General features: G+C 50.8%; 1 protein-coding gene across 5 annotated transcripts; it reads right to left on the reverse strand.

The window, feature by feature from the left end:
* Positions 1–95: 95 nt before the first annotated feature.
* Positions 96–26,250, reverse strand: PSKH1 (protein serine kinase H1). Of its 5 annotated transcripts, none has more exons than XM_026011528.2 (4): positions 25,929–26,196; positions 14,095–15,115; positions 6,472–6,540; positions 96–2,391 (listed from the first exon to the last, which is right to left on the reverse strand). In XM_026011528.2, exons 2-4 carry the CDS (start codon positions 15,043–15,045, stop codon positions 2,074–2,076), a joined length of 1,338 nt encoding a protein of 445 aa, XP_025867313.1. In that variant the 5' UTR covers positions 15,046–15,115; positions 25,929–26,196; the 3' UTR covers positions 96–2,073. The 5 variants fall into 5 exon arrangements, with proteins under 5 accessions (XP_025867313.1, XP_025867314.1, XP_025867315.1 ...); XM_026011529.2 differs by lacking the exon at positions 25,929–26,196 and adding an exon at positions 25,379–25,909; XM_026011530.2 differs by lacking the exon at positions 6,472–6,540 and having other exon boundaries at positions 25,929–26,250.
* Between the last annotated feature and the right edge of the window lie 283 nt (positions 26,251–26,533).

Below are 26,533 nucleotides of genomic sequence, written 5' to 3' on the forward strand. Positions count from 1 at the left end.
GAGTCAGATTTTCCCAGAGTAGCCATGCCCAGCCCGGGCCCCCACATCTTTCTTCTTCCTAGGCAACCCCCCAGTCCACAGCATGGAGTCTGGGCTGTCAGAATGGATGAGCAGCCTTCCCTGGGGACGGCAGCCTGTTTATTGAGTACAGAGGATACATTTACAAACAGAGTACACAAAATAAATACCTGCACATTCTCCAGCCACGGTCCATGGTATAAAAGCCCAGGTGGGCCTATCAAAGGCCCATGTCTCCAAATGTCCTCTGTCCTACCCTTAGGACCACGCCTATTTTGGACAAGAGAGAAAATGAATGCCCAGGGCTTCAGGCCCCCGAGACACTTGGGGAAATGGGGGGAATTCTGAGGATTTGGCTCTCCGCTGCCTTGTGCCAGGAGCACTTGGGATGGGAGATGTATAAGGCACAGTCAACTTGGCCCAGAGCGGTCTCTTTGGCTTTGTTTCTCACTGGAGGTGGCACTTGCAGAAAGACAGGGGCCTGGAGCAAGGCTACCCACTGAGAGAAACAGTGAGGGCCAATCCCTCCTGGCTGGGCCCCAGATCCTTCCCATTCACTAAAAGCAGCTGTGGAGGAAGGGGACTTGGGTTCCAGCCTGGTGGAGGGAGATGGGGGAGGTGCCATGACCGACATGGGGATGGTCTGGCTCAGGCCTCTGGGAAAGCAGCCACCTAATTCCACCCACCTCCTGCAGGGGGTCCCTCCAGCCTGAGACTCGGCAGAGCCTAAGCTGGAAGGGTAATGCTGTGAAAGGAAGCAGGGACAGGCTGGACCAGGCAAGGCCAGCTGTGGGAAGGCCAGGGCCCCTAGGCACTCAGGGTTCAGAGGCAGGTCACACAGTATGGCTAAGTTCCAACTGGAGCTGCACAGCAGCTCAGCAGAAGGGGAGGGCTGAGCAGCCTGGGGACCTTTCCTAAATACAGGAGGTCCTTCCTTCCTACTTTCTCTAGAGGATGAGGGAGGAGCACAGTGGTCAGTCCTAGGCTGCCCGTAACTCATGTCAGACACTAGATGGCGCCTTCATGCCACTAGGAGAAGGGAACAGCAGCGCCTGAAGGGAAGGGGCAACCGGCAGTACCAAGGGTGAAACCAGTACCAAGGGTGGAACCGGATGGGGCTGACACTGGAATCTTGATGGGGGTCTCCCTGGAAAGCCCCTGGCCTCTGCCTTGGCCCCGGTGCCCCCATTCCCCAGGTAGCAGCAGTGGGGTTCCCTTTAACCCCCACGGTTGGGAAGGAGGCACCTAGGGAATAGAATGGGCATCCAAGGGGGAGAGAGAGGTGATAGTGGGCTCTGTAAAGAAGGCACTGAAAACAGCGGCCTGGTGGGCAGGAGGTCTCTCATTGGCAGAGAGAGAGGTTGGAGCCTGGAGCAAGCCTGCTACTAACATGGCTATCATAGTCCAGAAGGGCCAAGGACCATGCCATGGCCCTACCATCAGAGGTTCTAGCCAGTCCTGGGGCTAGGAGGGGTCCCTGGGGGCACCATGAAGGGACAAAGACCTTGGGTGAGAGGTGGGAGACTTTAGACTTAGCCAGGGGCTGAGAGTCCAGCCAAGGCACAAGCTTTGTGCTTCCTAGGCCTCTCACTGGGGCACAGATCAGGATGCAATGGAATGTGGGGAGGCCAGAGAAGGTTCAGTGAAGAGGCTTTCAGAAGTAACTGTTCCAAAGAGTCCTGGGACCATAGGACGCCCTCCGCCTGGCACGACATACCCCCTTGGTCTCAGGGAAGAGTCAAGGGGTGAGGGAGCCTGAAGGCCAGGTCCTGCCGCTTCCCCAACTTATAGCAGAGCAGTTGCCCAGGAGCACTGGTGCCAGGCCAGGCTTCCAGTTCACAGGGCTCGCAGCCCCCTGGGCTCCCTTCACTCTGTCATACCAGACTCAGGCCCAGGATGAGGATAGGGGCTGCTGAAGGCACAGGGAAGGGGCTGGGGCCAGTCACCTGCCACTGGCCACCCAGGCCTATCTCTAGAGAGGGTGTCGGGCCCAAAGGGCACAGCAGTGCATGGCCAAGCTGGGACCGTGGCACGTCTGCACTGCAGCCAGGTGGCTCAGCCATTGTACTGCTGCTGGTAGCGCAGGTTGAGCTCCCGCAGTTCCCTCTCCCGTACACGGCGCGACTTGTTGGAGCGTGTGGAGCGGCTGGAACGCGTGGACTGGGCCGATTTGGTGCTCTGACAGCGTGAGGAAGCACGTTTGAGGAGGTTCTGGGAGATGGAGCGGTGCAGATTCTTCATGGATGAAGAGGCTGCCATGCTCACCACCCATGGGTGCCTCAGGGCCTGCAGTGCAGTCATACGGGCGCCGGGGTCCACCGTCAGCAGGCGGTCAATGAAGTCCTTGGCCAGGTTGGACACACTGGGCCAGGGCTAGAGGCCAAGGACAAGCATTAGCACGAGAGCACTGAACACGGCTCTCCCCATGCTGACAATGCCACCACCACAGCACTTAGAACTGTCCAGCATCCCTGCACTCTCCCCTCGAGAAAAGCAATGCCCATCTCCTCCCAAGTACAGTCTTCTGGGCCTCCCCCCCCCCCCCCCCCCAGCGCTGGGCCAGGCCATGAAGCAGAGGCTCTTCTCTGAGTAAGGAGTCCATCTGAAAGCACAAGGACTGTACCTCTTCCCAAGCAGCAAACTTCTAAGGAGACCTGGACTCAAAGCCTGGCTCAGGAAGGTGGCCCCTGTCAAGAAGCCCCACCTGGCTGAATCCTTAGGTTCCCGGGGTAAAGGACGCTTCCTCAGAATTCCTCTTAGCCCCCAGAGCTAAGCTTTATTTCAGTGATCTCAGGTTCAGTGCTCGCTCCCATCAGACCATAGTGCTCTGGGTGAGCCCCCATGCCTGGTGCCAGGCACACAGCGGCCCTGGAGCCTGGAGGAGGGCAGATGGTCCCGAGTCCCTGCATCTTCTGAGGCACTCTAGCATGGGCTCTGACCCTCCCAAGGGGTGGGCAGCTACGGCCTTTGCTGAGCCTGCTGCAGAAGGTTCGGGTGGGATGTCAAGGGACCCCCACGCTTTTTTCTGACCAGTGAGGTCTGCCTGTTCCACCTAAGGGTGCTCTTTGCCCTGGGGTACCCTTGAACTCACTGTCTAGGGGGGTTCAGGAAGCCGCAGAGCCCACATTTGGGGCTGCTGCATGCCTATCTAGCAGATCCATATAACACTGACTATGGCTACCCTCACTTCAGCTTCCTTGACCTCCAATTCTTCCCCAAGGCTCTTCCCCACTTATATGGGGGCGGGGGGGGGGGCGGCAAGGAGAACACTCTTCTGGAATCCTGAAGAAGGGGCAGGGCTACTTGCAGTTGCTACCCTAACCTGCTTTATGAAAGGCAAATCCCAACTTATACTAAACAGAACTGGTAGAAAACGACAGGCCACATTCCCAAACAGCTACCTAATGGTCCTCGTCACTAACGGGCCTGCTTCCAGTGACTCCCGGGAAGATAACGGCCCTCAGGACGCACAGCCAGGGAAGCCCAGAACACCTTGCTAAGAGCACTGAGGGGGCACAGAGTGGCAGACAGCACTCCCCCATACAGAGCCCGGTCCTAGTTTCCCTGCAGGCCTGCACAGCTTGGGCTCCCGTAGTGAGGCTGACATATGCGTGAACGGACTGGGTGCCACAGTAGGTTTTGGCTCACAGTTCAAGAAAGCTTCAGTACTGGAGAAAGCAGCTTGCTGCTGCCACCTGAACACAAGAAGCCACCAGGAGGGGTCAGCCAGTCTAAACCACAGATACTGCAGCCCCTGTCACTCACTGAAGACCTGGAAAGAAGCAGGCCTGATGGGCCCACTGATGGACACAGCGAAACCTAGGAGCTAAGCAGGCTGGGGCACAGGAATATTCACGCTGCCTGACTGGCTTTTCTGGGCTCCACGAAAAAGGGAAGTCACTGGGAAACACAGTGCAGGTCCTTCTGGCCTCTTAGTGGTACAGCCTGAAGACAGAGCTGGCAGGCCAGGCGAGCCAAACAGAGCTGGCACACGGATTCTGCGCTTACCCCTTGGTCCAGCCAAGATAGAGGAGGGTAACTCCTCTGCAGACCACAGAATAGAGAGTGGCAAAGCTGGACTCAGAAGCCAGGAACCTAAACACAGATGGATCAGAGGTACCTCCCCACTTCACAGCCACACCCAGTCAAAGGCCCCTGCAGCTCCAGACTAGTCCACTGTGGTCTTTGGTGGGCCTCTCACCAGACCCATCCTGGGGGCGTAAGCACTTCCATCTCCAGAGTGGCACAGGCTCACACTGGGCATCGACCCCTGCTGTTCCCCGAGCGGCCAGCCTGTTAGTGACAAACTAAGCCAGACTGATCTACGCCTCCTGCTCCTCCCGAGATGCCTGCCTCTCCGATTACTGTGTACACACAGCTGTGTGCACAATGCCGATGAACTCATCTAAGGGCCAGGCCAGCCCTCTCCGGCAGGCCCTCGCCTTCCTCATTTTTGAAGAGCTGTGAACAGCTGGGCCAGGTGGGTCCCCCAAGCCAACGTGACTTGAGCCATCCTGACTTGAGAATCATGCTATGCCAATGGCACCCAGCCTAACCCTCACACACTGAGCAGCAGGAAGTCAGACGGGCCAAATCCAGGAAAGTGTCCTCACTGACAGCGAGACAGGGGCTCAGGCGGCCTGTCCGAACAGTGGCCCCTGGGAGCCCCGCCAAGTCCTCCAACAGCACTCAGCAAGGAAAAGTAAGGCTTTCCACACTCACTCAGGGCCATGTCCAATTTAGTACCTCCTAGGAAAATATTCAACACCCACAGACCAACCCATCCGCCTCCCCAACACGCTTGGGCCTCCAGAGCCCCATGAGTATGTCTGTCAGCCTATGACTGACTGGCTGGGTAGCATTCTGGGTGAGACAAAGAATGATAAACAGTCATGCCTTTCCATTTCCATAGCTCTAGCTGCTGGCTCTGGGTAAACAGAATTCTCACCTCAGTAAACCTGGAGCCAAGTCAGGGACACATGTGAGGCACAAGTGGCTGACAGAAGGGACAGGCTCCAGGTACCACCTGACCAGTCTCCCAGAGGCTTCCACCTGTTTCTGGGCTGACATGGAGCACAGCGTGTGGAAGGGAATGTTAATTATCAGTCTGCCTTGCCTCCAGACTCATATTTCCCTCTGCTGTAGGATCAGAGAACAACTGACACTCAGGGTGAGAGCCTACACCCTCCTTTCTATGAGTCTCTTATGAGCTGTGTGGGTAAAGGGCTGGGCCCCATCCCAAGAGACAAGGACAGGTTGTGGGGGGAGGGACATCATTTCCACCCTATTTCTGACCATCAAGCTGACTCCTTTTCCCTAGTCTGTAGCCCCCAGAATACTTATCCCCTTGCAGTTATGGTACCTACTTTTTTTTTTTTTTTTTTTAACTAAGCCCCAATGTGGGGCTTGAACTCATGACACTGTGATCAAGAGTTTTGTGTTCTACTGACTGAGTCAGCCAGGTGCCCCTAAGGTACCTACTCTTGATTTTATAACAGCAGAGAAGCCAAAATGGGGTAGTCAACTCTTCCGGAGCACTTCGTTACCAACTTTACGCTCCTCATCCCCTGCTTCTCAGGGACCAGCAGAATCTAACCCTCCCTTCAAAGGGAGGCACTAAATCAGAAAGGGCTTTCCACTTCAGCTCAGAGGATGCATTTTCCTTCTCCCCACCCCTTTGCTTGTGCTTAATAGACTGAGCCACCCAGGCGCCCTAAAGTCCTTGATCTAAGAAGATCTCGCTTCTTAGATTCTCGCTTCTTCTTCTCTCACTTTCTTCCTCACTTGGCTGCACATGAGGAACAAAAGCATAGCATCTGGGGCACCTGGGTGGCTCAGTTGGTTGGGCATCTGCCTTTGGCTCAGGTCATGATCCTATAGGGTCCTGGGATCAAGTCCCGCATTGGGCTCCCTGCTCAGGGGGGAGCCTGCTTCTCCCTCTCTCTCTGCCTGTACTTTCTGTGCCAAATAAACAAATAAAATCTTTAAAAAAAGAAAAAAAAGAAAGCATAGCATCTAACATTTAAGTGGCCTGAACCTCCTGACCCCTATGGGTTCTTTTCTAGCCCATGAAGACTCTGGGGAAGGTTCCCTGGCAGAGAAGTTAGCCCCACCAAAGAGCTGCTAGGGGAAAGAAGGGAGGAAAGAAGACTGGGCTTTGCTCCCATGACTCAGTCTTCCCTCAGCTTTGTCTCAAGATATATTTTCAGACCCAGCATTCCCACCCTCAAGGGCCTCCTTCCTGTACTTACGTGGGCCTGAATGAGAACAGAGAAAAGAGCATGTTTCTGGGAAATGGAGCTTTGGGTTTACTCAGAAGAGCAGAACTATTAGTATGACAAGAACAGCATACTCTGATGTGGCCCACGAGGCAAAGGGTTTTGAGAATTCAGCATAGCTGGAGACCGTGTGGCAGGGGAGCCAGCAGCCCCTTCCTCTGGTCAAGACACTTACCATTCTAGGATCTGGCAGGGGATGAGGTGGGGGCTGAACGGCAGGAAAGAGGACCTCAGGGGAGAGAGCCTGAGGGGAGAAAATGAAGGAAGATAATAGAGTTTTAAAAAGGGGCAGAGAATGAAGGTAAAAATAAAACAAGAAAAGGCATGACAACTTAAAGGTTAGTAAAGCTGCATTCGGAAACCTAAGATGAGTAATAAAATGAACTCATGCGCCCCCATCTGTCCCTGTCCAGAGTCCACAAAGTGAAGGACAGGGACAGGAGAGAGACAGGGTACAACTCAAGAGTCAGGAAGGATGCTGTGTGCTCACTTTGGAATCAGGGGGATGTTGGCAACCTGTGCCAGCAACTAAGTAATGTCTGCTTTTAATGATGTCTTGAAGCAGGCCTGGATGGTTCTGGATTTCAGAGCCTGTTGCAGAGTGGTCTTTTATCTCCACTCACAGATTCTACTAAGGCCAACCTGGCTCTTAAAAGAAAAACTCAATACCAAAAAAACCTCCTCCCTTCTGGTTTCTGAAACAGTTAGAACCCTGGTGGCTATTGACTAGCATGTCATCCCCACTGAAGCCTGTGTCTCCGAACTCTTGGTACACAGGACTTGGCACAGGGCAGGTACTTGGTCCACGTGGAATGGCAGGAAGGAGACTTCTGCTCGAAGCTGGCCAGACCACACTGGAGCAAAGCTCAGGTCTGGGCACTATACTTACACAGGGAGACAAACTGAGGCCAGGCAGGCATGCCCCAGAAGGGGGACCTTGTGAGACAGGGCTGGTGGGGAGTGGCTGGATCAGGTCCCCTTTAACCACCCCATCCACCTGTGAGTGTGTTTTCCACTCAGTGGGGGCAGAGGGAATGAGTGTGGGAGGCTGTCAGCGGATTGAAAGAGGTCAGACTGTGGGAGACAACAGCTGTGGCAGCTCCCGCAAGAACTCAAGAGCCTAGAAGCGACAGGGCCTGTGAGTGGGCCGAGCTACCTAGGTGGAGACAGACAATGAGAAGAGCAGGAGAGGGAGGGGACGGACAGCACACCAGGCACTGCTCTGAACACAACCCATGATATAGCCCTTTGATGGAGAGGCCTCGGCCAGGTGGGGGTGGGAGACAGCAGTGATGAAAGAGGCTCTGACCCTGGGTTAATGAGAAGCTGAAGGTGGTCAGGGCAAGGCATTTTGGTAGGAATGGCTGAATGCAGCAACGTGGGGAGAATGGGCATCTGTTTCTGCCACCAGAGGAGAGTACTGCTCTTTGGGGACTGTGTAACCAGGGCAGCAGCGGCAGAGGGAAGCCTAGAAGATAGGGCTCCAGGGAGCTGAGTGGTACACCAGAGGTGGCACAAGAGGGGAAATACTGCCCTTCTCTATGCAGAGCCTGCCTCCTGCCCCCAACCACGAGGAAGCCACCCCTGCCTTCCTTTAAGAGGTCTCCAAGCACAGTGACCAGTGAGGGTCCACCGCCCACACCCAGTGGACCAGATCATGCCATCTATCAGTGACCAGTCAGGAATCTGGACTGCAAGCATCTGCTGGAAATGAAGGAGGGAGACTGCTCTGTTCAATACCTACTGAGTACCAGGAGCTTTGGTGAAGTAGGGACAGCCCTTCCAGAAAGGTCCCTCCTGGACAAGTATGGGGGCATCTGCGTGTCCTCGTGGGATCCTGGCACTGAGCTAGAACCATCACCCAGCACTGACAGCAGAGAGGCAAGTAGGAAGGGCTTAGGGATACCTCACAGGAAAGAATTCTAAATCAATTTGTGTTTCCCTGTGCTGTCAGCTTTTGCAACAGACACGGGAATCCATCCGCTTACTCTGGGAGCAGGAGGAAGCAAGAGAAGAGTGATGAGCCGATGGTCCATCACAGTCCCCATCCACCCTGGAGGTGGGAACGTGAAGCAGTTAAATGCACCAGCAGAATCTAAGCACAAGCCTGAAAACAGGCCACCTGCCTCTCTGCAGTCTGTGTGCTGCCTGCACACAACTTCCAGTCTCTCCCATATCCCAGGGGAAGTCCTCCCCATGGCTCTGGGTCAAGGTCCTAACCCCACTCGGCTGACTGTCCCTACCAGGGCATATGAACTAGGCTGTATGACCAGCCTCCTCATAGGGGCTGACCCCGTTCACCCAGAGAGCCACAGGATATGGTACATCCTCTGCACCTCCTTTTATCTTCAACATCCCAGGGCAGAATGACAAGTGTTAGGGTCACTTTAAGGTGGGGAAGTAAATGTGAACTCTGGCTCTGGGCACTCATCCTACTGCAGGACTATCAGAACTACAAGATGGTCCCATTCACTGCCCCTGAGCGCTTACCCCTTGGCGTCAAGTGGATGGGTGGTCTGACTACAGCCCAGAGGCCCACCCTGGAAAGCCACCTCCCACCACCTTGATCCCCCCGGGGGTGACAGACTGGCCCTGCAGGTGGCCTTCCTCTCTCACCAAGATTCTGTCCCTTACTCTCCTGAACAAGCCACTGTGAGGACCTTTGCCCCAAGCCCACCTGTGCTCAGGCTTGCCCATAGCTCAGAGACCACCCCAGCAGAGGGCGACAATTAAAGGCTGCTAAAGGCAGCAGACAACAAAGCTGCTGATGGCACCACTCTGCCATCAACCCCACAAGAGCCTCTTCAACCATCCTGCCTCTAAGAATAGAACTCTTGACAAAAGCAATAACATTAGGCTGGCAACGTCACATTTCATGTGCAGTTAATGACAGCATCTCCAAGTCAGCAGGACCATAACGAGCCTCCAGTATAGGTCTTACAGGTGATGACTCACCTTCTGTGTCACTTCTTTAGAAATAGCTGCTCCAGCCCTTCTGGAATCTCTCAGGACAAGAAGCTCCCTCTCTCAAGGTGGCTCTTTGTGTCTTCAGACTGCTCCCCCATTCATAAAGGCCTTCCTCACATCTGGCCGACACGGGTCTCTCTGTCACTTCTTTTTTTTTTTTTTTCTGTCACTTCTAACATGACCCTGGCTTGGCCCTCTCCACTCCAGCACCTCTAGTCATCAGGAAAAATGCAGATTTCTCTTCTCAAAATTATCTGTCTTAGCCTCCTCCTTCTCAGCACTCCCTCCTCTTCCAAGATTCCCATAGCTGCTTCTAAAGCAGGTCTGACCAGCAGACCACTAAACACCCCTCCAGCAGGCTCTCCACTTCCTCCTGGAGCCCAACCCCAAGAAGAGAATGCTTCCAAGCCATCAGAGCTACGCCCATCTGCCTGCCAGCCAGTCACTTTTGGGTCCTTTTCCAAGGCATCACCAACAACTGCTGGTGTTTCCCTCAGGAAAAGCCAGGAGAAAGTACTGGAAACCTATGTATTGATATACATGCTGTCCTCAAGGACCTTATAGGCTTGAGAAGAGAGATGTATATAGACAACAACCCAAGAAAGTACTGAACCAAAGACTCTGGCAACATGCTGAGGCATGTAAATCAGGGAACAGAGACTGCGGGGATGGAGAGGCCAAGAATTCTGACATCAAGATGGCTTGGATTCAAATTCCAGGCCTGCTATGCTCTAGCTGTGGAACCATGGACAGGTTACTTAACCTCACAAGCCTCAGTTTTCTCATCTGTAAAATGCAGGCATTATACCCACTTGGCAGCACTGCTGTGGAGATTAAACATGTTGGATACAATACCCTTAGCCCTGAGTCTGGTATTCAGGAGGCATTACACAGTGGTCACCATTATTCTTTTTTTTTTTTTTTTTTTTTTTTTAGATTTTATTTATTCATGAGAGAGAGAGAGAGAGAGAGAGAGACAGGCAGAGGGAGAAGCAGGCTCCATGCAGGGAGCCCTATGTGGGACTCGATCCCGGGACCCCAGGATCATGCCCTGGGCCAAAGGCAGGCCCTAAACCGCTGAGCCACCCAGGGATCCCCAGTCACCACTATTCTTAATGGGAGCAATCTGTGAATTGAACCTTTCAGAGCTGGTCAAATTTCTAAGGTCAACACTCAGAGCACAGGGAAAAGCCTGACCAAAGCTTAGTATGGGGAGTGAATGAAGCAAACATCTAGGACCTACAGTGTGTAGGAAATGGGGCAGAATGGAGCCAGGGCTATGGGCTGGAGTATCTACAGTGTCAGGATTGTGTGGCAGGAGCCAGCCACTTGGTGTACTTCCCTCCACCACTGGAGTCTCCCTAGGGATGTCAAGGCAGGAGCCTACACACTCTCTGGACCATGTAGACAGCAGCCTCCCAGGTGAGAGAACTCTCTCACTCAACCCTTGTAAGCTGATGCTCCTGCGAACTGCAGGAGGATTCTGTCCCTAAACTGGCTCACAAAATGTGGAGCTCACTCTCGGGAACCTCTGATCTGCCTTAAACACCCCCAAGATGCCAGGTTCTTCATCCCCAACTGGGAATACTGCAACAGTCCCTCCATCAATCTTCTTCCTGTTGAGTCTCCAACAACGCTTCCTGCTGCATTCCCCCTTCACTCTCAAGAACCCAGAGGGCTCCCTCCCACCTTATGCTTCCAATCTCCAAGTTGCCTCTGACACCAACACCAAATACCAGGCCTGGCCCAGCCTCATCAACCTGTCCTGCAGGTTGATTATTATTCCCAATTTCCTGTTTATTCTGAGCACAGTCAGCAATGACCCTTTCTCAGAGCCCACCTCCTGAGAGTTGACCCTTCTCAAACGCCCTCTATTCAAGTCCATGGAAACCACTGAGTCTGACAAGGGACTGCACAGACGGTAGGCCTCAGGGAACAAGCTCATTGGATAGGGCTTGGTATACAGAAGACATCACTATGAGAAGGTAGGGGGCAGGAAAAGTGCCCCTAGAAAGGCACTAACTGCCATGTACTTACTGTCAGGGGAGGAATGCACACCTCCAAACCTTGCTGGGCTCAAAGTGAGTGGTCCTTCATTTGCAGAGGAAGCTAGATCAAAACACCCTCCTTTCAACATGATATGCTCTCAGATAGGTTTTCTGGCAGGGCCTTACTCACTTGGATGGCCTTCAGAAGAGCAAATGACTATCACACAGAAGACAGATGGCTGGACTGAGGGTGGAGGCAGGGCCCAGCCCCACGAAGGGGGATCAGCCCAGCCACCTGACCTGAGCCCCACACCTCCTGTTTCAGAGTGCCCAGGCCCAGTGGCTAGTGGTGAGGCCTGCACTGGCAGGGTTTGTTCTGTGGCCATTTCCCACTCCTAGTTCTTTCTCCCCAGGCAATCTCAAGCTTCTTGGGGATGGAAAACAGACCTTCATGTCTCTCTGCATCTACCCCAGGTGCATTTATGGGTAGGCAATGGTCAGCAGAACAGAAAGACAGATGCCTGGTCTCCACCTCCTCACCCAGGAAGCACCCCAGGCAAATTCCACCCAAATCAGATGGTGGTAGAACCTGTTGCTGGAGTCAGGGAAGCTCTTTGTAAGGGACAGATGCCCTCAGGGGAGGGCCAGGAATTTGGCTCTGGAACTGGGAACTAACTCTTGCTTTCAGCTTCAGATAAATGGGGCGGGAGGCAAGGCTGGGAAGTGCCCCCCATAACATTGGAAGCCCCAGACTGTGTTTCTAGCAGAGCAGGAAACAGTCTCAGGATTCAGTCTTGTGGCTATAAGAAGAGCAGGGAGCCTGAGTCCATTCCTCACCCCATTCTCCTGTCATTCTCCCAGCCACAGATAATCAATAGCTGCTTAGCAAGATTGCAAGCCCCAATTAGATAAACTGCTTGATCAACAACTGCCAGAATTAAGAACTCTTGGGCAAACCAATAGACTTTCAGAAAGTCTTCCCTTTGTCAGCATCTCTTGGGAAACCTCCCTCTCTACTGTAGCTAAGCTCGGTACTCCCTCTGCCAGCCAGACCCCCAACAGCCGGGCACCACACAGAGCTCATAGCACACAGCAGGCCAGGTGGGGCCTTGGTACAACACTGCCTCTGGGAGGTGGATCCTGGGTCTTCTGCCCTGTGATGAAATCTGGCCAGAGGATGGGAGAGGTGCCCTCTGTGACTATGCCATTCTAGCCTGAGCTAGATGCTAGCCAAATGCTTCCCAGCATTTGTTTTGTTGAATCCATCTGAATCTATGTGGAGCAAAGAAGATGTGAGAACTTTAGGGGAGAGCTAGAGAACATTCTGCTTTCTCCTTCACCTGTGGCCAGCACAGAGCTGGCCTAACCACGAAGGCTTCCCTCCATTCCTTGCACCACTTGGACATGTGGAATGCCAGTCACCATCCTCCCAGGGAGTCCTTGACTGACCCCACGATCACGTCTGAAAGCTGACAGGGAGTCTGGTGGGGCATGGACCTCAAGCACTGAAGACAAAGTGGCAAGAGGCTTTGGGGTGACTCCTACTGGAAATGCTGCTCTGGGCCAGTTGGCTGGGGCCAGAGAGGGCCCAGTCCAAAACCCCTGGAAGGAAAGCTGGGTTTCAGAAGGCAGTTGGTTCCTCCCCTCCATATGGGTTGTTTGTGGAAGCCCACGCCTGGGAGCGCTCTGCAGGGAGCACCTGGGGAGGGGCCCTCGCTGCCTTGACAGCATCCTGCAAAGCTTATTTTACCTCCCATTTAAACCGTTGCACATTCTGTTATTTGCCACCCTCCCAAGCCCACCATTATGCTTACAGCACCTGCTCTTGCTAAGGTCAGCCTCATGTCCCCCACAGTTAGCATCCTGCCTAAGGACCAACCAGCTCACTCCTTCTGTGTGCCTTCCTTCAGTTCCCAGCAGTGCTGAAACCTAACAATTTTTTTCACATATCAAGACAATCAGTGGATCCAAAGACACACACGTCATGATGGTCTACTGGTTGAATCTGGCCTGCAGGTTAGTATTTGTTGCCACACAAGGTAGTATTTAAATACGTAAATGGAATTCCAACATTTTAAGATCAAATTTTCTGGCTTCTCTTTAAAAAAACTGGAGCATCTGGGGACACAGAATCTTCTGGGCTGTGTGGCAAAATTGGGCAGAGATGAGCAGCATGGGCTCCCTTCGACAGGGCACGGTCATTGTAGCTTGTCTCAGTCCCTGTGGAACAGATACAGTGGCCACTGTGGCTCACACGCTCCAGCTGCCTTCTGAGTTCGCCTACAACTGCAATGCCCCTGTGCAGGCAGACAGCTCCCCAGATGCCGGTACCTGTGTTCCCCGCTTCTCAGCCTAAAGACTTCCAGCACTAGCCAGCATTCAAGACAGCCTGGAAGGGTTTGACACCCTTCCCCACAAAGAAATCCTTAACTCTTATAGGAGTCAATGGGTTAAAACCCACCTTCTAGTCCCTCGGTGATACAACTCTGAGGCATGCACCACGTGATTATTCAACAGGTCCCATTGGAAGTTCCAATGGCCCACAGTGGCAGTTGGCTCCTCCACAGGCCATTTATTGGCTTCCTTCCTTTCTGCCTCACTTTTCCACCCTTCTGCCTGTGTTTACTGGACTCAAATCCCAATTATACTACCTGCTCCCAAGTCTATGGGCTCACTTTCAGGGAAACCCAAACTAAGATACCCTACTCATCTCACTTCATCATTTTTACATTACTTATCTGAACCCATGAGCAGAGCCCTCAGGGCACATGCCCTGATCAAGAGCTGCCGGATACACCCCCTCTTCCAGGGCCTCCCACCATCCCCGGACAGGGTAGACTCACCTCCCCAGAGTAACTGTACTTGCCCCTGAGGATTTGCCGGTAGAGTCTGGTACGGTTGTCATCCTCAAAGGGCATGGTGCCACTGAGCAGGATGTAGGCAATGACACCCAGTGCCCACATGTCAACTGAATTGGTGTAGGGCTTGCGGACCAGGACCTCAGGAGCAATGTACTCGGGTGTGCCGCAGGTGGTCTTCATCAGGCAGTCGTCACCCTTCTTGCGGGCGCTGGCCAGGCCAAAGTCAGTGATGATGATCTTGGAGTCAGTGCCTGGGTGGTAGTAGAGCAGGTTTTCAGGCTTGAGGTCTCGGTGTGTAATGCCCAGTGCATGCAGATATCGGACACCATCCAGCACCATCTGCAGCACCCTTGTGGCATCACGTTCAGTGAAAGAACCCTTGGCGATGATCCGGTCAAAGAGCTCTCCACCGGTGGCCAGCTCCATCACCATGTACACACGCTCCTGCGTCTCAAACACCTCCACCAGCTGGATGATGTTGGCATGACGCACCCGGCGCAGCACACGCAGCTCTGACTCACATACCTCTCGCCCTTCCCGGTACTTGGTCTCAATCATCTTGATGGCATATGGCTGCCGGGTTGCCCGGTGCTCCACACGTACCACTCGGCTGAAGCTGCCTCGGCCAATCAGAGCTTTGATGTCATACTTGGCTGTCACACGTGGGTCAAACTTAGCCCTGTACTTAGCCACCCTGGCCCTGCGTGGTGGTTCTGAAGGAGGCTCTGTGTGGCTGGTAATGGGGGCACTGGGGCAGGGGTTTGCACACTGACTGGCTGCTGGGAACCCAGCTTTAAGATCACTGTCCACCTCTGTGATGAAGTGCTTGTGCACATCCTTCTCAGTGCCACTGGAGGGCTCCACCTTCTTGACGAGATCCAGCTGGACATCCTTTGGCGGCTCAGGAAGGACCTTGCTTGTCCCACAGCCCATCACGGACACGGGGGCATCCTCTCCAGGGAGGTTGGCAGGACCTGCTCTGCAGGCAATGCCCTGTCTACACCTATGCACACAGAAGAAAGGGCAAGTCAGTATAGCCAGGAGTACCGCGGAAAGGATACTAGTCACCCTCATCCCCTCTCTCTTGCTCCTCAATAAATGTAGCCTGAAGACCTGACTCTAATATGGTTCTCTAGAAGGAAGGACGGCCTTGGTCCCTGAGTGCTCAATGGAAGGTCCAGATGAAAGGCTGGGCCTGAGCTTCATGGTCTTGACTTAATCTCCCTGGATCTGATTCTCATGCTGCTTTCCAACCCCAAGTGCAGAGCAAGAACATGCACCAGGCTTAGCTGTCACTGCCCCCACCCTCCTCCCTACTCTGCCTGGGTCCCTTATCCTAGTCAAAGTTCAAAGTTTTTTTTAAATGTTAAAATCATTCCTCTTATTATTCTGACTCATCTTTTCTGAAATGGGGGTGTGGAATGTTGGGAGGCCTGCTCTCCAACGCTATCACCTACGATGGCTCAGAAAGCCACTTCCCCAAGGCACCCCTTAAGGATAGCTTTCCAGGCCCTCTAGGCCTCCTGCAGGCATTGATTCCCTCCTACAACTGCTGCCAACACTACCAGCCCTGTCCTGGTTCTTTGCCCTAACCTTACTCTTTCCTAGATAGTTCCCATTAAAGCATCATCTTCATCTGGCAGTCTAACACTCTGTTCCAGGATCTTCCACTTTCAGTTCACCACATGGATGGCTGAAATCCCAAAGCTAGCTGAAATCAACCCCAGTAAACTTAGGACCACAAACCTTAGCACACTGCCACCAGGTAGCTACCGAACTATCCTGGGCTTCATTCAAGAGACAAAGGGAACCTTGAGCTCAGAAAGGACACTAACAGTTTCATCTTGATGTGACTCAGGCTGTGGATCAGGGTACTCTGCTTCCTTGGGATGAGGATCCAAGAGTTTTTCCATGTGCTTCTTAGAGATGTTCTAACCATAAAACCCTATGGTTGTTGGGGCCTTGATAAGGTGAAGTGTTGAAGTACTGTTTTCCAGAGGTTACCTCTACCCTGGCCGTCCTTCTTTAAGTCTATTGAAGAGCTCCACAGGTCAAAGAGGGAAGCTGAGAATTTCCTATTGACTATGACATACAGAATTAGGGGTAAAATTATCAATTCAGGTCAAACATTTACCAAACATTGTAAAGGAAAAAGAAACACAGCTTTTTTCCTTTCTATGTTAGGAAATAAAGAGTTCTTTCGTACTGTGTATTTCTTCACTGCATGTGTCTCTTTTACCTTCACAGAGAACACTTCACTTCTTTTCTTTTTAATATTTTACTTTTTAAATTTTTTTTAAAGATTTTATTTATTTATTCATGAGAGATACAGAGAGATACAGAGAGAGAGAGAGAGAGAGAGAGAGAGAGAGGCAGAGACACAGGCAGAGGGAGAAACAGGCTCCATGCGGGAAGCCAGACCTGGGATTCAATCCTAGGTCTCCAGGATCACACCCTGGGCTGAAGGCGGCGCCAAACCGCTGAGCCACCAGGGCTGCCCAGATTTTTTTTTTTTTTAAAGTAACCTCTATACCCAACATGGGGCTCGAACTCACAACCCCAAGATGAAGAGTCGCACACTCCACCGACTGGAGTCAGCCAGTGCCCCTAGAACACTTCACTGCTGACACCTTTGATCACGTGTGTGGAGTCCCTACACCAAGCAATTCGGTAACGTCAGCCAGATGTCCGACAATTTAACTACGTTCTAACACTGTCTACTTAAAGATAGCGTCAGCTCCCACAGGTTAAGGGCTCAGTCCCCTAAGACTGTTCTCTCCCTCACATACATTTCAGATGCCAGTCACAAGCCTGGGTTATTACCTGTTCTTCTGATCAACTGGCCATAGATCAGGTTGGGTCTCAACAACTCCCTCAAGTTTAATTAATTTGCTAGAGAGACTCCCAGAACTCAGGGAAACACTTACATTTAGCAGTTTATTAAAGGATATGATAAGAGATACAGGTGAACATCCAGATGGAAGAGATGGTGAGCAAGGCATGTGGGAAGGGGTGCAGAGCTTTTATGCTCTCTCTGGGTGCACCATTCTCTCAGTATTTCCATGTGCTTAACAAGCCATAAGTCCCTCAAGCACTCTACTATTGGAATTTTATGGAGAGTTCATCCCATAGGCATGATTATCATTAACTCCATCTTCAGCCCTACTTCCTTCTCAAGAGAATAAGAGGCAGGGCTGAAAATTCCAATCTTCTAATCATAGCTTGAGTCTTTCTGGTGACCAGTTCCCATCTAGGAGTCACCTAGGAGCTGACTCAGAGTCACCTCATTAGAACAAAAGACACTCCTATCAACCAAGAAATTGCAAGGGTTTCAGGAGCCTGTATCAAGAACTAAGGTCAAAGGCCAAATATTAGAACAGAGATGCTCCTCATGCTCATATCACTTTGAAATTACGAGGGTTTCAGGAACCCTGTGCCAGGAACTGGGGATAGAGATCCATATATATTTTAGTTTATCTCACAAATATCTACCAGGTGCTTAGGGATATGGGAATGAATAAGACACGGTCCAATGTAGATTACATTTTAACACACACACAGATACAAAAGCAAAACACGGTCAAAGTCACAGTGTAAGATGAAGAAAAAAACATAGGAAGAGATAATTTCAAAACAGCATAGTAAGTATTAGGCTTAAGAAATAACATAGGGCAGCCCCGGTGGTGCAGCGGCTTAGCGCCGCCTGCAGCCTGAGGTGTGGTCCTGGAGACCTGGGAGTCACTCCCTGCATGGAGCCTGCTTCTCCCTCTGCCTGTGTTTCTGCCTCTCTCATGAATAAATAAATAAAAATCTGGAAGGAAGGAAGGAAGGAAGGAAGGAAGGAAGGAAGGAAGGAAGGAAGGAAGGAAGGAGAAAGAAATAACAACATACATGTAGAGTGACACAGGTCTCAGGGAAAGCTTCCCGGAGATGACCCCCACAATGAATTTATTTATTTTAATATTTATTTATTTATTTATTTATTTATTTATTTATTTATTTATTTATTTATGAGAGAGAGAGAGAGAGAGAGAGAGAGAGAGAGAGAGAGGCAGAGACACAGGAGGAGGGAGAAGCAGGCTCCATGCCCGGAGCCCGATGTGGGACTCGATCCCAGGGATTCCAGGATCGCGCCCTGGGCCAAAGGCAGGCACTAAACCGCTGAGCCACCCAGATCCCCTCCCACACTGAATTTAAGTTTAAAGTAAGAAGGAGTCAGTTGAGGAGAGGTGGGAATGGTGTTTCAGACAGAGAGCACAACATACTCAAAGATTACCCTGGGCCTAGGACCAGGCACGTTGGTGGTATGAAGACAGGCCTGGGGGCAGGCTGGGTTGAAGTTCTGGAAGCAGCAAGAACCAAGCTGCAGACAACACAAATTAGGGTGAGGAACCAGGACCTTCCAGGGAGTTGACCCGAGCTACAAAGGGTTTACAAAGACGGCAATCAATCTGTGTTAAAAAAAGAAGTGTGAGGCAGAACTGGAGGAGGGTCAAAGTCTATTAAAAGGGCGGGTGAGGAGGGTGGTGGCCCAGATAGCAGGGTGGAACAGAAAGATGTCAGCGGGAAAACTGACAAGGACTGAAGGGGAGACCTAAGGGGTGAAAGGAAGGAGAGAGGGCAGCTCTAGTCCCTTGCCTGGGCTCCTGGGCAGAAGGGTCAGCAGTGCAGCAGGAGGGACAGATCTGGGAAGTATCAGGGAGAGATCAGTTTTGGGTATGCTGCAGTGCATGTGCAACATCTATATGACACAAAGGTAGAATCTGACATTTGAAGAGGCTGACCAAGGGTGGTGCTTGGGGCTAAGGGGGCAACACCTAAACCTCCCACTCCCAGCCACTGAGAAGCCAGCAAACGATCCCATCAAAGGCAGCAGAAGAAGACCCAGGCAGGTTTTGCTAAGGCAATTTAGGGGTCACAGAGAACCCACAGAGGCCACCAAATTCCCGTGAGTCGAGGGCCAGATTCTAAGGTGGTGATACTGATCGGTGTAGTGTGGTTAACTCTTTCAAGGAACAAGCTCATTCATGAAACATATCCGAGCCCTCAATTAGATAAAAAGGAGGAATCTGGAGACCACAGACTAAGGGCTCAGATTTTAATCAGTATGTCAATATGACTCTCAGCAGAATGAGGGATCTTTCTCTCATGACGGGGAAGGATTCCTCCACCAACATAAGGAAGACCCCAGGAGATCCTACATAGTAGCACAGGAAATCATGTTAAACAAATACACTTAGGAACAAGGTTTGTTTTCACAGAGGCTCAAGATTAGAACTGTGGACTAGAATTTTGCAGACTCATCTCTTCTTTCGTGGAAAACACAAAACTCTCAATGCTATAAAGGGCTGCAGCTCAGGAACAAAACAGTTCCTGGGTCAGGATTCCTGAGGCAGAACAGAGGCCCCTGACCTCCAGGATCACCGGTAAGCAATGTCTACCACCATTCAGAGAGAAAACAAACTGCACGGGTGACCCAGCATAACTGCTCGGAGGTCTTCTCCCAAGATCTGCAAAATAAGTAATTGTTTCCAGGCGTGTGCACTGGGTCTTTTGTTTAAATGTGCACATCTAGTCTGGTTCTGATGAGAAAAACTAAGGTTTACAAAAGAAAAGGCCTGACTTCTCACTTTAAACAAAGCCTGCATAGGGATTTCAAGTCAGCAGTAAGAGAGCCAAAAATTATCCCTCTCTGACCTTCCTTCTTCCTTCCTGGGACATAGTTTCTCCCACATTTGTTTCAATTAGAAAGTCTTCCAAGATAAGCTGACGCTTGGACTCCGCCTTCCCAACTAGATGAAGAGTGGAGAAGAGAGGCTGCTAGCTCTGGGAAGGGGCAACAGCCAACAGCATCCAGGTTACCACAGCTGCTCCACACACCAATCACATCTGTTAAATTCCCATTGCTCAGAGATCAGGTGAAAAGGCAAAGATAGGAACAGGGAAGGAGTCTGACAAAACTTCTGGGAATAAGGGCAGAGTGTCTTCCTGCCCCCAGCCCTCCTGTGTATGTCCCTAGCACAGTGACCAGGCTATGAGAAAGGACTAAGGAGGTCACATTATGCCAGCTATCACAAGTCACTGTTCCTCTTCATGATACCAGTCCTAACACATCTTGCAGAAGGAACTGAAGAACTCTCTAGAGTCAGCCTCCACACCCTCAACTCCCAGCCTGATTCCAAGGACTCCGCAAGGAGTGCAAGCATGTTACAGTGTGGTAGTGGGCATGAGCATTCAGCACTACTGTTCTCACTGAGGAATGACAGGACCAGGAAAGTAGAAACTTGCCCACAGCCACTTTAAATAGTGACAGCCAAGCACGGACCCAAATCTCCTAGTTCTCCATTCACAGTTCCTTCCATCACAAGGGAGACTCCAAAGAGTCTGGGGCTCAGCCTCACCAGGTCAAGGCCTCTATCCTTCAGAACATTCAGCTGATGAAACAACCGGCCTTTACTGAGGACCTTTTCTGAAGGGCCTATATTATGAAACCACCATTCCAAGTATAATCTGGGTCACACTGCTCACTGCTGCACTCTAGATTGCTTTAGAACACTATTTTTCAGCCTCTTGAAGGAAGAAGCCACTTCTTAGGTTTCTAGAACTCTCTGGCACCCAGTGAAGTGCTGAGCTCAGAGCATGCATTCATGTTTGTTAACAATGAATGAAAAGTGGTCTGGCTCTTGGATTTCTACTTGCTGCAAGGCAACAGTCCCAGAACCTCAAACATTTTCAAGTGGCAGGAAGAAGCCAAACTGGTGATTAAACCAGAGCCGTGCTCCTTTGGTACCTGTGTAAATGTCCTCAACAACAAAGGAAGCTGGAGCTCTCAGGCTCCTGTTTTTCTTACAGATTATTAACTGAACTCCAAAGCAAGTTTGTCCACAAGCTATCAGACTTGACTCCATGGGAAAGAGAGGGGAAAGGCCTAAGATGGATCCCGAAATAATTTCCTGGCCACAGAAGCCGAGACTATGGCTGTGTCCCTGGCAGGGGCCCATAGGCAACCCGCCCTCTCCAGTAACACCCCCTAAGATTGTCCTCCACAGAAAAGCTTTGCAACCTTTCACCTGTGAAGATCTCTATATCATGCTATTTTGAAAAGACTGTTTTGAAAATCTATCAAATGAAGTAGGCAGTAATCTCCCAGTAATCCCTGAAATAAGTAACTGCTAAACAACACTTCTAACCATCACGAGGCAAGCAGAGACACCAGGCAAAAGAGCTTGTCACTTCAGATGAAAACCCCTGAACAAGGACCTCAGCAACCTTAAGGGGAGATATGTGCATCTGCTTTCTGAAATGAAAGGGACACTGCACCTAGCAATTCCATTCTCAAAACTAATTCTATAAAACCACTTCCGCGAGTCTGCAGATATAGTTGCACAAACAAGTTCATGAAAATGTTCTTTGGGGCAGCCTGGGTGGCTCAGCGGTTTAGCGCCGCCTTCAGCCCAGGCAGGGAGTGACCCTGGAGACCCGGGATCGAGTCCCACGTCCGGCTCCCTGCATGGAGCCTCTTCTCCCTCTGCCTGTGTCTCTGACTCTCTCTCTGTGTCGTTCATGAATAAATAAATAAAATCTTAAAAAAAAAGAAAATGTTCTTTGTAATAATGAAAAAATGGAAATTACCCAAATATCCATCAATAAGGGAATAATTACATACATTAACATCTATTCATATAATGGAAGGCTGTGAAGCTGTTGAAATGAATGAGGTAAATCCAAATTCCAGGAATTCCATAATTCCATATATACTAACAAAGAAAGTTACTAGCCAATTTTATTGAATGGCTTCATGCCAGGATCCATATCTGTGATGTAATATGTAGTTTAAAATAGTATCTGAAGCATATGTCCAATGATGGGTTTAAAAAAAGACAGGGCAGCTGGGTGGCTCAGTGGTTTAGCCCTGCCTTCAGCCCAGGGTGCGATCCTGGAGACCCAGGACAGAGTCCGGAGTCGGGCTCCCTGCATGGAGCCTGCTTCTCCCTCTGCTTGTGTCTGCCTCTCTCTTTCTCTCTCTGTCTCTCATGAATAAATAAATAAAATCTTAAAAAAAAAAAAGATACAGACACATATATGGAAAAATATCCTCGAAAGGAAAAAGAAAAACTGTTGACAGGGATTGCTTCTAGGGTGTGTAAATGTGAAGGGAACAGGAGGAAGGAAGGAAGGAAGGAAGGAAGGAAGGAAGGAAGGAAGGAAGGAAGGAAATAAGTGAGTAGAGGGAGAAGGACTTTCACTTATAGCTTTACATATTCCTGTGCTGTTGTTATTTTTTAAAATCATCACCACATATTATATTTTTAAAGTTAAAAAATATATATTGTAGAAATGTACAGTCTGGGGATCCCTGGGTGGCTCAGCAGTTTAGCGCCTGCCTTTGGCCCAGGGTGCGATCCTGGAGTCCCGGGATCAAGTCCCGCATCGGGCTCCTGGCATGGAGCCTGCTTCTCCCTCTGCCTGTCTCTCTGCCTCTCTTTCTCTGTGTATATCATGAATAAATAAATAAAATCTTAAAAAAAAAAAAAGAAATGTACAGCCTATTATATGAATTTTTTAAAGTGCCAGAAGAATACATACCAAATTATTGCAGTGTTTGAGTCTAAAGATATTTTAACTTTTTTTTAAAAGATTTTATTTTATTTATTCATAAGAAACACAAAGAACGAGGCAAAGACATAGGCAGAGGGAGAAGCAGGCTCCCCGTAGGGAGCCTGATATAGAACTCGATCCCAGGGTCCTGAGCCAAAGGCAGACGCTCAACCACTGAGCCAAAGGCAGACGCTCAACCACTGAGCTACCCCAGTGCCCAAGATGATTTAACCTTTAATATTATTTCATAATAAAAATTGTTATGACTTCTTCTTAGAATACAGTAACTCAGGACACCGGTTCTCAAGACTCCAGTTAGGCACCAAGCTTTACATGGTAATAACTGGTGGACAGACTCCAGCCTTGGGGCTGAGAGGGAAAAAGTTCAAAAGTCTACTGTGTCCTCATTTTATCATGACCCCAGCTCCATCTAAAACATCCTACCCACTGGCCATCTGATCATCAGAAATACAGACTCTGGCAATGTACCTGGGGTTCTTCTTCCAAAATCCCAAGGGGTTCAACCCACAAATATTTACTGAGCTCCTGCTGTGGGCCAGGAACTCAGCCAGGGGCTGTGACAGACAAAAAGAAGGCTGCCATAATCTCTGCTCTCAAGGAACTTACAGCACAGATGATTCTACACAAGAATCTCTCTAATGATGAAGGGTGAGGCCACTTCAAGACTGCCAGTCTGGAAGGGGACCCTCTGAGATAATCTTCCCCTACAAAATGAAAACACTACATTTTTTACTTTAGCATCATATCAGATACCACAGCAACAGAAAGCTGTCCCAAGAATTAGCTCAGTGATGACCTAGCCAACATAAATCCACATAATAGTCACTGAGTAAGATTCTTGGAAGGAAAAGGAGTTCAAATAAATAAGTCTCTAGCTCTCAACAAGTAGAATTGCTTCCGTTCGTCTAGGGCTGTACTTCTCAAAATTTTCTCTGTGTATCCTAAGGTTGAGAGAGATGGCTGTTCTTGGCTATCGATTCAATTCTTTGGCACACTTATAACCCATTCATATCACACAGTCAGGAAGCTCTGAAGAGGACAGAATTGTCCATACAACATGCTAACACTTATAAAGTAAGACAGAAAGCCAAACCAAAGTCTCACTCGTTTAACTGTGAACTGCGACCAACAGAGATCCCCAGTATCTATTTCAAATTCCACAGACAGTAGGATCTGCAGGGGTGTTCCATTCCAGGTCAGGTGCAACTCTAGCTCAGTGTCAGAGGCAAAGAGGTTTCCTGAATGCTGCACTTTCTCTAGCTCATTTATACAAGTCAACAAGCACAGCCACTGCAATTAGACAGGGACAAAGTGCTTATGCAACAAACCTACCCTCTGGTAAATCAGCATTCCAAGCCTCTTCTAGGGAAATGACCCACTGCAACTGCCCTGAGTAGAAGCACAGTTTTGTCAGAGCTTTCCCTGATAAGCAGAAATCACCTCAAGGAAATCCTATAAGGCACCTTCCTACATGAGGCTCAGTCTGAAGAGCAAACAAGCTGAGTTCTCCTTTTGACAAGGGACACACTCTGGGAAAAGCAGCATTAGTAATAACAATGGCTTCCATTTCCTGAGTTCCAACTATATTAAGCATCTCGTATGAACTCTCATTCCTCTGTGCAACCACACACAGTAGGCACGATTACTGCTATTTTGGAACGAGCAAGATAGGACTCAAAAGACCTCAAGATCTCACAAAAACCAAAAACTGAATCCAAGTCTTTCTGACTCCAAAGTCCATCCTACTAACCAGCAAATCATACTGCCTCCCTCAGTATGGGCAACAAGGCTATAACAGGAGTCCACATGTCACAGCTAGCCCTTCCTACAGGACAAAGAAGACACAACAGATTCCTAGTGCAATGACATAGATGTTCAACCAGGGAGCAAAGTCCTCTGAGATGTGTTTTGTTTTGTTTTTTCAAAATACAGATTTCTACCAGGCTCCAAATCTTCTGAATCCAAATATCAGAGAGAGACTCTTGAATCTGTATCTTGAAAAACTACCCCAAGGGATCTTAGACCATGGAAGTTGACAGGGCTGCACCACCTACCACAGGAATATGTGTGCATGTGCAAACGGGAGATATACATTTGCTGTCCTTATGTCAGATCCTGGCCTCTGATAAGGCTTCAATAATACAGTGAATCTATTTCTAGTTTTAAACCAGCAACCTATCCCAGTCCATTCAGCAACTACTTTATGCCAGGCATAGAGCCAGACACTCAGGAGACCCAGACCCACCATCGCGTGATACCACATGATATACTCAACTGTAGTCACATGAATAAAATACATAGGAGCCAACGGTTACCTGTAAGGCAAGGGAGCCTTCTCCCTTGGAAAAGGAAATGAAATCTAAGGTGGATTTTAAAGGACAGATGTAAATTTTCCATTCTGGTGGTTAGGGGTGGGGGTAAAAGAATATTACAAAATGCGTATCTAAAGTACAAGGGTATTAAAACACTGAACACAGCGGGCTCAAGTGTCCCAACGACCAACTGTAAACAGAAGGGAGAAGTGCCCAGGTGTTAACTTCCGGTTAGGCCTCTACCAGATTACCAAGAGCCCTGAGCGCCTTGCTGCGAAGCTTGGACTTCATCCTGTAGGCACCAGGGATCCCGTTTCAGGCAGTGAAGCACTTACTCAAATTTTCAGGTGGGACCGATCGCTTCAGCAGCTTCGTGGAGGGGGAATGAGCGTGGGGAGCTGGGCTTCCCCTCGTAAGCTGAAGGCTATTGGCTTGCGGAGCAGGCAACCCGGCCAGGCTCAAGCCTGCTTTTCCCCGCCTGAACACGGAAGCGACCGGCTGCCCGACAGCTGCTAGCGTTCAGTCGCAAAGGAGGGGCGTGCAGGAGGTGGCGGGCACGAGAAAGCAGGGAGGACAACCTGCTTAGTTCACCCTGCCCGACGCCGGCTGGCTGAACAGCAGGCAGGGAAGCTGAGCACGTCGACCAGGCCCACGCGGCCCCAGAGCCGGGCTCCCCGGCACAGCAGCACGGTTGAGGCCCGTCCAGGCTCCAACACCAGGCATCCCGAGCAGCCCTCGCCTGGCCTGCGCCCCAGTCCCGGAGGCCCCGGCGCACGGGGCTCCGGCCGGGCGAGGATAGGCCCAGGGCACCAGGAAGCGACCATGGCCGCAGGTCGCCAGCCCCTCCCGCCCGTCGGGCCGTCGCCCTGGGCCGGGCCGCCTCACCTCGCGCGGGCGGCGGGGTCGTCGGCGTCTCGGCGGCTGCGCTGACCCTCTCCAGACTGCGGACAGGGTCGCCGCCGCCACCGCCGCCGCCATCCTCGGGCGTCAGCGTCCTGACGTCATCACAGCGCGCGCTTTACGCCAAAACAAACCCAGGCCGCCCCGGGGGCGGTGAGGGGGCGGACTCCGGAGGGCCCGGCCACGCGTTCAGCGCCCTCGGAGCGTGGCCTGCCCCTCGACGCCTTCGGGGCGGAGACTTTCTCTGTCTCCCGGGTGAGTCGAAGTCACCCTCGAAGTAGCTGAGCCTTGGGCCCAGGGTGGGAGCACGGGAGGTCGGGAGAAGGTGTCAGATTTCTGGGTAGGGCGGCAGGACGCCCCGTAGTGAGAAGTTGGGGACGTAGTGTGTTTCGACAGAGGTTTCTGGAAGTGCCCCTGGAACTCTGCAAAGGATCGATTTAAATTTTATTAACAAATCAGTTTTTGAAACTGCAATTAAAATAATTCAGGGACTCAGATGTTAAATTTGGCCTTCCTCACAGTGGAGTTGCAAATGGTTAACCTGAGGATCGGTGAAAGTGAAGTTCAGTCTTGGGCTAACTTCGGAGTAA

The sequence above is a fragment of the Vulpes vulpes genome, chromosome 12, assembly GCF_048418805.1.
Source record: "Vulpes vulpes isolate BD-2025 chromosome 12, VulVul3, whole genome shotgun sequence".
NCBI classification, from domain to species: domain Eukaryota; kingdom Metazoa; phylum Chordata; class Mammalia; order Carnivora; family Canidae; genus Vulpes; species Vulpes vulpes.

Coding starts and splice junctions, on each gene's coding strand:
- PSKH1 (XM_026011528.2), bottom strand. CDS start 15,045: ATGGGCTGTGGGACAAGCAAGGTCCTTCCTGAGCCGCCAAAGGATGTC. Junction 6,541..14,094: donor AGTACAGTTACTCTGGGGAG/GTGAGTCTACCC, acceptor TTCTCCCCTCAG/GCTCTCTCCCCTGAGGTCCT. Junction 2,392..6,471: donor CCCTGCCAGATCCTAGAATG/GTAAGTGTCTTG, acceptor CTTGGCCTCTAG/CCCTGGCCCAGTGTGTCCAA.